This window comes from Pleuronectes platessa, chromosome 1, assembly GCF_947347685.1.
Source record: "Pleuronectes platessa chromosome 1, fPlePla1.1, whole genome shotgun sequence".
NCBI classification, from domain to species: Eukaryota; Metazoa; Chordata; class Actinopteri; order Pleuronectiformes; family Pleuronectidae; genus Pleuronectes; species Pleuronectes platessa.
In genome coordinates, this window is record NC_070626.1 from 8,521,575 (window position 1) to 8,535,231 (window position 13,657).

General features: G+C 41.2%; 2 protein-coding genes across 2 annotated transcripts; both read left to right on the forward strand.

Moving 5' to 3' along the window:
* The first annotated feature begins 5,705 nt into the window (after nt 1-5,705).
* On the forward strand, nt 5,706-10,142 carry LOC128439375 (uncharacterized). The gene is made up of 2 exons (XM_053421923.1): nt 5,706-6,507; nt 9,991-10,142. Exons 1-2 carry the CDS (start codon nt 5,706-5,708, stop codon nt 10,140-10,142), a joined length of 954 nt encoding a protein of 317 aa, XP_053277898.1.
* A 610-nt stretch (nt 10,143-10,752) lies between these two features.
* mespaa (mesoderm posterior aa) lies at nt 10,753-11,675 on the forward strand. Its single transcript, XM_053421924.1, has 2 exons — nt 10,753-11,436; nt 11,589-11,675. The coding sequence occupies exons 1-2, from the start codon at nt 10,753-10,755 to the stop codon at nt 11,673-11,675; spliced, it is 771 nt and encodes a 256-aa protein (XP_053277899.1).
* Nucleotides 11,676-13,657: the final 1,982 nt, after the last annotated feature.

Here is a 13,657-nt window from a genome sequence, read left to right on the forward strand (position 1 = left end):
CAGGCAGGTTTGGTGTCTGCTTAAGTCTGAGGGAAAGATTACCTCAGTGTGACTTGTACACAAAAAGGATGAGATAAAATCACAACAGATGCAACGAAAATGTTCACCATAGTCATATTAGTATTATCACTATAGTTTTAATAGTTTAATAGTTTATTATTTTTGGACAGAGTAAAGTATAGCATTGCAGTGTCTCAGTCTTTAACACAGGAACATAAGAACCTTCTGATCATTCTATAATTTTAGAACTTGTTATTGAAAGCATTTTAGTTCTGTTAAGAAAAGTCTGAATAATGTTCTAATTCATATTCCATGCTCCGTATTACTGTAATAGTCATGACCTCAGCTTATATTTCATAATAGCAGTGAGAATATTACTGTTCCCATGTCACAGGCAGCTGTGTGTATGTATGTGTGTGTGTGTGTGTGTGTGTTGGGGGGGTAAATCAGTGTGCTTGTAAAAACAAGGTAGAATACAAGAGTGAGCAAGTGCTGGTTGTGGGAGGACATGTTTACTCTGGCAGAGGTGTGAAAGAAACTGTTGATCTCACTGTCAGCCTGTGGAGGTCAGCGAACACAAGACTCTGGTTTTTTCGCTGGAATTATTATTTGAAATTTATCCAGTTGACTTTAGAGTCAGTGTTGATTACATTAACCAGGGAGAATTGTTTTACATTACATTGCATTACATTTTACCTGTCAGCAGCTAACTCTTTGTTTTCTGCTTAGACGAGACGGTTACATTTCTTTTAAATTTCAATTATCTTCTGATGTTCTGTCATTCTGTCAACTCACTCTATGAATGTCACTCTCCTACAATTAGAGGAAATTTACTGTCCACCTCTGGCTAACCCCTCCAGTGGGAGATGTGTTTCACACCTAGGGTGCAGAATGTATCCCCCTCACCTGCCACCTCAGCCGCTGACATGGTACACCCACACAGACATACAAACACACACACACACACACACACACACACACACACACACACACACACACACACACAAACACACACAAACACACACACACACACATTTGTTTGTATAGCTTCTTAGTGAGGACACTCATTGACATGATGCATTGCCTAGCCCCTTACCCTAACCCTAACAATCCAAACTAAATGCCTAACCCTAACCCTTAAACAAACCTAAACCTAATTCTAACCCTAACACTAAAACCCAGTCTTAACCCCCAAACAGTCCATTTAAGTTCGGTCACAAAGTGAGGACCGGCCGAAAGGTCCTCGCTTTCCCAAAATGTCCTCACATCGTAGGTTGTAGACTCAAACTGGTCCTAACAAAGATATCTGTACAAAAGAATACACAAACACACAGTAACTCTCACACACACACACACACACATATTATCACACAGATAAAAAACAGATAATCATGAGCCAGTGCAATCATGAAGCAGATTGTTTACTTTGCAGTATGTAAACTACACATAAATGATGTTTATGTAGAAAATACTACGAATGAGAAACAGGTGGAAAAAATGTTCTGGGATTTTAGCGCTTGGAGCGTTAACGAGATGTTACTTTCACTGAAAGTAAGAGATAGCAGCAGCTTCCATTCACTGCTGGAATTACAGTTGTTTCAGAGATTCAATTTTCATTGTCAGAACTCCAGGGTTGTTGTCCAATCGTAAAATCTTTCTGGAAGAAATTCAGGAACATATTTAAAGGGAAACTCCACTGATTTTAAACATTGAAGTCTGTTGACTGGTTTGAGGAGCCCTTCAAGAGGAGGAAAAACTAGTATATAGACTTTTGTCTCTCATCAGGCAGCTATGTGACTTTTGATGAATTGTCTCAAGGGATTTCAATAAAGGCTAGGGCTACACAGTCCGCAGCCTCAACAAAACAAGGCGATACAAAGGTCTCAGTAAAATGAATCCCATCATCAGAATATGCAGGTACGTGAGGCTCTGTGTGATGGTCTGTGTACCTTACAGTTTCTGCACGGCCACTCGAGGTCACCAACCGTGCAAGAGTTATTCAAAACCCGGTTTTACAAAGTGGGTCTTGGTGCTGGTTCAGAATTGGTTCAACTTCGTCATTACATCAGTCTTTATGTTACTCTATACATCTCTGCTCTCAATACAACTCCAGTTCCAATTTAAAGCACAGGATCAACTTTGGTGGATTATTGCATCTGCTTGCAAGTTTCTGCAAATGTGCAATAGAATCCGAGCCCGACGGGTTCAAAGAAGTCAAACATATTTAATCTTCTTTGCAGAATACACAAGATACAAGCTCAGTTTTTTTGACTAACTAAAATGGTGTTCACAATGCTAACAAGGCCCTTGTTGGTCACGATCATCCCGCGCCTGGCATAAGTGATTCTTTCTCCTTGACCAGCAAAGCCAGTTCTTTTGCTATCGAAAACTAGAGAGTAGAACATCAAGGTGTCATTTTAAAGGTTCAGTGTGTAAGATTTAGGTGAAATGGATCTATTGGCAGTTATTGAATATAAAATATTCTTAGTGTTTTATAGTTTTTCATAGTGTTTTTCATCTAAATTGTGCAATTTTTTGTTTTCTTTACCCTAGAATGGGCCCTTTATATATAAATACTTTATTTTCATCTGGAGCGGGTCCTCTCTACGGAGACAGCCATGATTTTTACAGTCGCCAAACTGGAAAAACTAACCATGTTTTTGAGTTTTGAGGGAGGTTGAGTGAGATGTCACTAAATTCTACACACTGAACCTTTAAGGTGTTTTATTTTCCTTGATACATATCCATCTTGTGTGATCATCGTCGCCAACCCACCTCCACCACAGGAGTCATTTATTATGTCTAATTTGATTTTATTCCAAGCAGAGGGAGATCACTGGAGGTTGTGCTGGGGTTGATAAACATGGGAGGCTCAGACAGGTGGCAGGCAGCCCAGCCTCAGAGAGAGAGAGAGCTTGCTGTGGGTGGGCATCCACCCAGAGGTGCCAAACTCGCAGCCAGGCTCCCACAGCCTCACCTCGGTCAGGGTTAGCTGCGGGGTCGCACAGCGGGTTCAGCCCCAGTTCACCCTGCCCTCAGCCTGACACAGCACACGCACATTAGTATGTATCGAGCATCACGTATTTTATCCTCGGCCCATTCAGTAATATAACACATCTCATTCCACCTCTCTCTATTCAACCTCTTTCTATGTGTCATCATTTGGATCCCTGGAGCAGACAGGCCTTCAGTGCTGTGGTGAAAGCAGCTCCAGGCTTCTATACAAACCAGACAAACAGCATTCTGGACAGTTTTTTACATTTTCACTTGATTCCACATCGCTGCAAGCCAGTGCTCCCTCAGACAGGATAATACCTCGATACTAAGCCAACCACAAAGTGCTGATGCTTCATGGAAACTGAGCTGAGAGAAAGAAAACACAATCCTCCCCTGCATTGAGCAGGGTTAGGATTCAGGACAGGTTTGATGTTAAGAAGATTTAATAAACAATAGACAAAGATGATAAAAAAAAGATGACTGCATGCTGTCAGACTGGATGGGGAAAATAAAATGAGTATCACTACACTCAACAATAAAACACTCACCCAGACAGGGAGAGCACTTAAGCAAATGTGTTCTAATGTTCACAGTAGTTTTGGTTATAAACTATAAAGAGATATTAATACAGAAACATACAGTACATAAATACATAAATTACACAAATTATAACTAAATTATAATCATCATAAAGATAATGATAATTCTTATACTAACACTGGTACTAAATCTGCAATGAATGCTACTACTTATACTGCTACTACTAATAATAATACTGCTATTGCTACAATGCCTAAATATAACTTAATTTATATAGAGCTTTTCAAGTTAACTCAGCCCGCTTAATAGAATTAAGAAAAAAACAAGGAAAATATTAATAGAAATGCTTGGTGGGGGGTAGAGACACTGCTAGTGGTCCTTGTGAAGAGGCGGGTTCTGAGGACAAATAATAATTTTATTTGTCCTCAGACAAAAATAATCTTCTGCTGATCTTCACGGCGAGAAAATTAAAGAAAAACATGGCTGAGTAAAACAGAAAAGAGAGGAGTGATGGGGAGAGAGAAGGTCAGCGGTGCCACTATTTACAAGCATTACCAGGTTCTCACAGCTGAGGTGTGAAGTGACGCCTCCAGACTCATCAGTTCTCATCAGCGTGAAACCATCACGCCTCGGCTTTTACTGGATAATACAAGTCATTATGCTTCATTAAACCACCGTGTATTTACATTGACATTTTAATCACGTAGGACGTTGGTTTTCTTATCCAGAGCATCAGGGAACAGCAGCAGTATAAAAGTCACATCTCGACGAAAGGTTAAAAAATGCAGAGGGTCAGAGATGACAGCTCACTCCTGAGTTGCAGCGACTATAAAACGATCGTGCTGGTGAGAAATGGTGGGAAATAAAGAAGAGAAGATGAAGAGAAGTGTAGAAGACGGTGCTGTCAGGTTCAAGGTTGGAGTGAGGTGAGGAGAAAGAAGAAGGGAGTTAGGACCAGATCATCTCTGCTCTCTAAATAACCCTAAATCTGCCAACTTCGGAGCCACGGACACGATGGTATCTTGATCCGAGAACAAGACAAAATAGAGCAATGTTATTTACTCATATCCCAACACCTCATATGTTTGCGTCCAACAATCCTTTGGTTGTGTTTCTCAGGCACAAAGTGAACAGTACAGTGTGCACCATGTACATTATACTGCATATTTTAATCAAAAAGAGTTACCCAACATATTTACCATCTATATTTTGGCTTGGTTACAAGTTATTGATGGAAAAAGGACTGAGACTATCCACAAAATGTGCTAATGGGCTGTCTGTCTGTATGTCTATCTTTATATATATATATATATATATATATATATATATATATATATATATATATATATACATTTGTTAGGTATGTTGACATATAGTTAGATTAAATATTAACATGTTAACACACTGCTGGGCAATAAAAAACAATAATAATTATCACAATAAAATGTTCATCAATAGCAAAATAAGTTAAACATGTATCGATATATTGCTTATCCATTTCTTTTCAAGCTCAAAGGGAAAGACTGTGAGACACTTAACATGAAATAAGCGACTGACATGAACATTTTTATCTTGATATCATTTTTGGTCACATTGCACAGCCAGATGTATTGAGTTTGATATTGATTCATGTTAATTTAGTTTTAAATTCTCTACTGTTAATTTTTTAATCAGCTGATCATAAATGTTTTCAGTATGTACATTCTTCACACTTTCACACTACATTATTTAAATTGCTGACCAGTGTTGTTTAATGAAAAGTGAATGCAGGATCATTCAAAACAAACTCTATCCCTTCAACATGTGCAAAATGCATCTGAGGTCCTGTATGGGGAAAAAGACAGAAAAAGCAAAGCTGTTTATTGTTTTGAGAAGGAGTCAAAATTCACACTTCCACTCCTGCAGCTGAACTTTCCCAGACACAGGAGGAGAGGGAGAGGTACAGAGGCTGGGTCCCCCTGAGGGTGTGTGTGTGTGTGTGTGTGTGTGTGTTTTCAGGGGCTGTGGCCTCAGCCCTCCACAGTGATGGTTTGTGAGAATCTGCGGAGGTGTCACTTAACACCTCTGTGGCCTGGGCCACACTTATAAACCAGTGAGGAGGAGCTGAGCAGCACTCACAGCCTCACTCCCAGTCTCTCCAGTCAGACCGCAGAGTCCCTCCACACAACATGGATACCTCCTCGGTGCCTCTGCTCAACTATGGCTTGCAGTACCAGTGGTGCTCCGACTCCGACCTCTCCAGCATCTCCTCTTCTGAAACCCTGTCCCCTGTCAACTCTATGGACTCCAGCCTGTCTCCTTCCCACCAGCAGCCTCCGCAGTCCACCCCTAAGATGACCAAAAGTGGATATTCTCAGAGCCTCGGATCCTCGCCCTGCTCCATGTCTGGACGTGGCCGGAAGTCGGGTCGAGCCACACGGATCCGCAGCAAGCAGAGAGAGAGCGCCAGCGAGAAGGAGAAGCTGAGGATGAGGGATCTGACCAAGGCCATTCATCACCTCAGGTCCTACCTCCCGCCCTCGGTGGCCCCTGAAGGACAGAGTCTGACAAAGATCGAGACCCTCCGCCTCACCATCCGGTACATCTCCTACCTGTCGGGCCAGCTGGGCCTCAGCGAGGAGGTGCTGTTCGAGCGTAGGGAACAGGGAGACCCCTCGCCCAGCGACTCCCCCTCACCTGACATCCTCAACTTCTTCCAGCACAGCTCCATGGGAGGTCAGGAGGCCCAGCTCCAGAACCTGAACCAGAGCTTGTACCCAGCACAGTATCACAGCCAGAACGCTGTGGTGCACTCTGGGAGCTGTAGTTTTGGAGTGGATCAGTACAATAAGCAGTACAATGAAGCTCCTCGGGGAGATATCAGCATGGATACCATCCTCCACCAGTCTCCTCCAATAACTCAGTCCTGTCAGGTATGTAAACATTTACACATTATCTTTCATGAAAACCTCCATCGAAAAAAATCACACAGTAATCATAATTTTGTGCAAAATACTAATAAATATCTTGTTTTTTTTGTAAACAGATGTATGGCAACGACTTCTACATCCCGAGAGAGTATTGGGGTTAAACTCTCCAACGCTGTGAGATCATCATCCAACAACAGACACAGACTACTTCACTGTTTTTTTACTGCCTCACTGTGAATCAAGTAATTTATTTGAAATTGAAATGCTATTCTACATTATATTTATTTGTGTCCTATGAAATGTTCCTTGTAAATAGTCATATGTCTAAGAACTATTTTTATATTTCTTTATACCACTATTTATAATAAAATATTCAAATGTCACCATGTTTTGTCATTATTGCATCCCATCATGCATTTCAGTTTCTCTCATTCATTATTCATACAGGTACCCATAATGTGTGTACCTCAGCTTCAATGGGAACTGTGTTAATAGTTATTAGTTGGGAATAAGGGACTTGTTAAACAAAGGTTACTGGTTCTATTCCAGTGAGATTGTGTTTACCTTCACAATCATAGGTACAGTAACTATATGAGACAGGATGAAACTGGGGCTTATGGAAAATGTCAGAGTGCTGAGACACCAGAGACAACACACAAACACAACAGTGACTTCTAATTTGGATGAAAACATCTATGTCTCACGGGGAAGAACACAATAACACAATTAAAACAAACTGTCCTGTCTCAGTCAGTTCTTGTCTTAATATGTTTCACTTGCCAAGGCACTGATAGGTAGGTAGCTAGGTACAAGAGATGGTTTATCTATTATATTATGAAACAAGATAACTATGGAGAGATTATACATTACAGGGAATAATAACTTTCAGTTATTTCTTGATTTTACAACTTCTATTGAGAATTCAGCTCACAACTAAATAACTGCACAACAAACTTTATGTCAAAAAAGCTGTCAGACAGAGGGAACACGCCTTGATCTAAGGTTTTCCCCATTATTCTCCCCTATTGGCTTTAAAATCGCAAAAGGGTTTTCTCATATATAGTCTGTCTTCAAACTGCCCATAGAAGCCATAAAACACTTAATGTATGTTCATGATTAACTTAAGAAGTTTAAATTTAAGATAATTCCATAAAACATCATACTACATATACAGGCATTGAACGGTAGGTAGCTAGGTACAAGAGATGGTTAATATATTATTTTATGACACAAGATAACTATGGAGAGATTAACAATTACAGGGAATGATAATTTTCTGTTATTTATTGAACAACAAGGGAATTTTCCAAATAAAGTCTGTCTTAAAAAATGTTGGGGTTCCCAAAGAAATCATAAACCAGTTAATGAGTGTTATCGATTAACTTAACAAACTTAAAGTGACAAAAAAATTTTCATTTGGATTTCAGTGAAGAGCATCAACTCCATAAAACATTATATATTATATATATTATATATTTTTACTCTTTATATTTTTTTTTATGAATACAAGAACTAAAGAAAACGATATAGAGAAGCTTCACATAATCATGATTGAATCAGAAATTCAATTTATTTTCAAAGTATGATTTGTTTTATCGCTTCATTTGCTCCATTATCCACTATCCATTATCTTTCCTTAAGTTGTTATTTAATTTACCATTGCACTGCATGTCTTTTCTATTGTCTCTGAAGCACTTTGTAATTGTGTTTTTCACAAACCGCTGTATAGATTAAGTTTATTATTATCATTATTATCATTATTAATACTAATGACAAACTGCACATGATATAATTACCTGAAACACTAGATAAAATCAGTCAGACATATATAGAACAATTTAAGTAGTCTCCTCTTGTGGTCTGAAGTATGTGATATTTCAAGGTGAGCAGACCTGAGACCAGCCTCTGCCACAGGTTATCTAGTTTATTTAGTGTATCTCTGTTAATGTGGCTTAGCAAACACAGAGAGGTCCCTGGCACCGCTAAGTCTAGACTAAGATGTTAGATCCTGGCCACGCTTTCCCCCCTTGCCCTCACCTCCGGCCTTAATAACCCTCTAAAGCCAACGGAGAGCGCTTCAATATTCATGGAGAAGTGTGGATCTGCATATCAGGCTGGAGAATTAGGGCCAAGTGTTTAGCTTGCCACATACATGCAGTTCATTTGATATGCAAGCAGCAAACCCAACACAAAGCCTTAATATACTCACTCAGGTCTTTCATCAGAGTAAAGCTAATAAACTCCCCGGGCTAAAGGGGTTTGGGATGAAAGGGTTAGCACAGCGGTGCTGATTATTCACTCATTACATGTGAGTAAACACCATCAGAGCTAATGTGGATTAAGAGAAGCAGGATCCCTTCCATCATCAGCCTGGGAGGGAGGAAGACAGTTGACAGCCGGGGAAACTCATAATGCTGAAAGAATGAACAGAGAGCAGTTTATAGATAATTACAGAAGTAAATAAAATAAAACAGATTATGAATCTAGTTAATATATATGAGGACTTTTAAAAGCTTGTGGGGTTTTTTTTTGCCAAAAAATAATGGGATAAAATCTGCACAAGGTCATCAGGGGTTAAATAGATTTGCAGTACATGTAACAAAACATAGATTGATAGTGGCAGTGATAGAGGTATAAATGATGATTTCATACTTGTTTTAATGTCCTGCCACAGAAAAATGGTGGGGGCTCAAAAGTCGCTGTGGGAACTGGTCCTCGGGTCAGCTGTCACGTCTGGTGTCACCTCACACCCTTTGCAGCTCTAGAAAAATAACAAAAACTTGAAAACCACTTCAGAAAAACCTTCTTTACCAGAAGTTCAACAAATCTTGTCCTAAGACGAATTTCATTCTTGCCTTGGAGATGGTTTCCTGATACAGACGTCCAATTCATTCATTCATTCATTTTTCTTTTCTGTCTGTTTTTGTTACATACGTGAGTTGGTGGAGAGCTGTGTGAGACCAATTCACACGTCCCAATTATGGGTTTCACCAGGAGTCAAATGTGACACGGTGGTTTGTGGGAACACGGCTCAGGACTCACATCCACAGTCCACACCTGACGTTCTAATCCACAGACTTGTCAGAGAGAATCCAGTGACTCCAGGTGTTGGCGTTCAAAAATAAAAAATATCTCTACCATCCTGCAAAACTACAGATGACTGAGAGGGCCAGGACTGATGCAATGATTGATCTGTGAAGTGACACCATACAGTCAACATTAAAAACATTCTTATAGCTAAATCTGCAAATTAGTTTCAAATGAAATCTGAATATGAACCGATACAGAGGACTATTTATCAATGTTTATGCTTTAATTTGAGATGACATGCATAGAAAGTATACTTCTATTAACCTTTGAACCTTTTTAAAACAATACTGTGGAAAAACCAAGTGCTGAGAACAAGAATGACCGATTTTTTAAAGAGCATTCTACCACTGAAAGTCGACCTGGCTCTAAGAGGCACACTTCAGCCCAGTAACTAAAATATATGACGTTGATCGTTGTTATTGATGCTGCACATTCTTTCTATATGAGGATCCAGGTTCCCAGAGCAGTGAGCGTGCTCCTGTCCAAACAGGACGAGGTGTAAACTCCTCACACCTCCCAGCTGCCCAGGCACACTTCTCCAGCCTGACCTCGCAGGGAATCAGATACCAGAGCAGAAAGAGCCGGATTAAACCTGATGAATTATGATCAGTGTCACTCTGAACAATGTCTTTATGTGGATGTTGATAGGACACGTGATTGATTATCGAAGTTGTGGTTTATTTTCCATAACATGGTTCTTCTTCTTTCGTTGGAGCGATTGATCAGATATTGTGGCATCTGTGTGTTTGACGGTGATTATGTCGGGATAGTATTGGGTTCTGGTTACAGATAAATTAGCAGCTCCCAATAACACACAGTGAATCACCAGATTTCAATTCCCTCAGGTTAAGAGACAGACCTGTGACCCAGGTGGACGCCCTGTCATGGCAGGGTCATGTTCCCAGGATGCAGGAGCGTATGGTGTGAATCGACATTATGATGCTCGTGCGAGCTGCCGGGTCACACTTTGTCCTGGAGCTGGCCTGTTTCCCATGGGACCCCCGGCCTAGGTGTCAGGCCTGCTCCCAGAGCCTCTCAGGAGCAGGGGAGGCTGCCTGAGGTGCAACATCACACCTCCCACCACATATATGGAGCAGCCTCCCTGTACCTCCTCACTATCCTCTGACTGCCTCACCAGCAACACACTGACAGCTCACTGCTCAGGGAAGAGCCTTCAACCACAGCACCAACTTCAACTGAAACTACTGCAGCAGCCATGGACATGTCCTTCTGCTCTCCTCTCCAGCTCCAGGAGAACTCGTTCCTGTTTGAGTCCCTGCTGGAGAAAACTTATGATCCTGTGGCCTTTGATCCAGCCTTGGACCCTGGCTACTTCAGTGCGGGCAGCAGTCTGTCTCCCACCTCGTCTGTGGACTCCTTTTGCTTCTCCCCCAGCTCCATCCAGGCTGCAGGAAACGAACAAGACGCCTTGGATCGCTTCATCTTCAGCGAACCAGAAGCACCTCAGCTTACCCACAAGACCCAGTCTGTGCCCTACGCCAGATCCTCCACTGCCACCTCCGCCACAAAGAAGTCAAGGTCCAGGTATCCAGGGAAAAAGCGCGATACCGCCAGCGAGAGGGAGAAGCTGAGGATGAGGGATCTGACCAAGGCTCTCCATCAGGTCAGGTCATACCTCCCACCCTCAGTGGTGCCTGCGGGACAGACCCTGACCAAGATCGACACGCTGCGCCTCACCATGCGCTACATCTCCTACCTGTCAGCTCAGCTGGGCCTCAGTGAGGAGGTGCTGGAGCAGAGGAGATCCCCGGGCTTCATGGAGCTGCCACAAACCCTCTGCCAGTTCCTGGGAGAGCCAACCGCCAGCTGCAGTCCACAGGAATCAAACTGTAACACGATGAGTGTGGCCTCGCCGTCCTCTCTGCAGCAAACTTATCAGGTATGTTCACATCATGGTTATATTAATCAGAATCGCTTAGATTTCAAATACAAGATGTGCTTTATAACAAACAGTTGAATAGGATTTACTGTGGTTCTCCTGAGTGTTGCAGCTGAATGATGTCCTAACCAAAATCTGTTTCTTGTTGCCAGGTTTCCAGTGGAGTTAACTTCAGCAGCGAGCAGTACTGGATGCCACAGCAACAACTACAAACTCCCACTTTCTCTGGACACTGCTGAGTCGCAACTGACTGTGGATCCACTTGGAAATTTTCATTGCAACAATGATCTTAATTTATAGAACAAACCTCGTGATTTTTTGTTATTTTTAACAAAATATATTTCTGTCCTTTTGTGTCTTTTTTTGTATATAGAACTGTGTATTTATTAAGCTCTTTGAATTTGCACCAAATAAATATTATTATTCATAAATACTCCTGGGCGTTTTGTTGCATTTACTGTTTCCACCCGGTGTTTACACAGATGAGATGATGAGGTCTTGGCGCTTAACTCCACTTCCTAACACAAACACAGCAGCTGTCAGCAGGACGACGAGGTGTTAAACAGGGAGCACGTCCCCTCTAAGTACTTTAAGGAAAGACCCTGCTGAGCGAGGAGGCAGCTGAGCCACGAGCTGTTAATTGGCACCTTTTCTTTCCTGTGTAAACAGGTCTGCTGCTTCAGACCCTGAAAAAAAGCCTCATGATAAATGAACCACTTCAGGTCTAAGTTTAGAGATTTGATTCATAATGCCGTCAAATAGGTTTTATTTCCGACCTTGTCCCAGAACTTAATACGGACATAAACTCTGTCAGAGTGCGGAGGATGATGGCTGTCCCGCTTTGTGAATTGAGTTTCACTCAATTGTGAAACTCAAGGATTGGCTGATTTGCCTTCTCTTACATCCCAGCAGGGGCGTCGTTAGGCCTGTTTTAGGGGGGCTTCAAATTACAATCCAATAGCCTCTCATCATACTTAACAATAAAAGACCAGGCACTAGGACCTTGGGGAGTCTGCATCGCTGCTGCGCTGGCTTTCTCACTCTGCCAAGTAACGTCTCTCATCAAGACAGCAGGATTACAGCCAAGGAGTTTAGCTCATGGTAAATGATGCACGGAGGGAAATTGTAACTACAGGTAGTTACAGAATGTGGCTATCTGTAGTTGTTAACGATTGTTACCTGCTTAAATTTAGGTTTACTTGAGGCAAATGAAAGGGAATATTGTAATGAGCTATGATAACACTAAGCTAGCTAGCTAGCTATTTTGTTAGAAAATGTCTCCAGTGAGCAAGAGTGTGAACGAGCAAATTTGAAATCTAAGAAATAACTATCGACAGCTCTCTATTCTTTGCATTAATATCTATCTCTAGTTTTTTAAAACAATAATGTCAGTGCCTATAGAATGTTGTTGTTTATAATCTGTTAAGTTATCCTTACTCACTTGGCGTAAAAAGTATGAGCAGAGCGTCTCCTTCAAAAGTACTTTATTTTTCTGAACACCGGCTCTGTTCATCCGTTTAGATGCACAGGTAACAGGGGGACCAACTGACAACACACGTGATACAAAACAGAAACCGTACCACCTCTAACAAACGGGCAATAGTGCTACCGTAAAACAATAAGAGCGCTCTCTATAATGATAATTTAACACCCCCACTCGCTTATCTTATAAGGTTGCATGAAAACAAAAGTAACACAATATTGTATCCTTGATACTTAAAGAAACAAAATACTTGCACTCTTAAGTACCAAACATGTTTCGTGCAAATCTTTTTAACTTTAGCTTAGTAGCTGGCTTTGTAAGGACATCAGCAATCATTTGCTCAGTAGGACAATATTCCAAAATAAACTTTCCATTGTTCACATTTTCTCTGATAAAATGATACTTAATGTCAATGTGTTTGCTCCGTTGTCTGTTGACTGGATTTTTGGCTAGTGCTATGGCACCTTGGTTGTCTTCATACACCTTTGTTTGTGCATATTGGTATGTGTCTATACCCCTGAGTAGCTGTTCTAAGTAAATGCATTCCTGTACAGCTGATGCTAAGGACATGTATTCAGCCTCACAAGTGGATAAAGCTACTGTCGGTTGTTTTCTTGTTTTCCAGGATATCAAAGAGCTTCCCTCATTTAGACTGACACAATAACCCGATGTACTACGTCTATCTGCTGGATATGATGCCCAGTCAGCATCACTGTAGACTCTTAGGCCTAGTTTTTC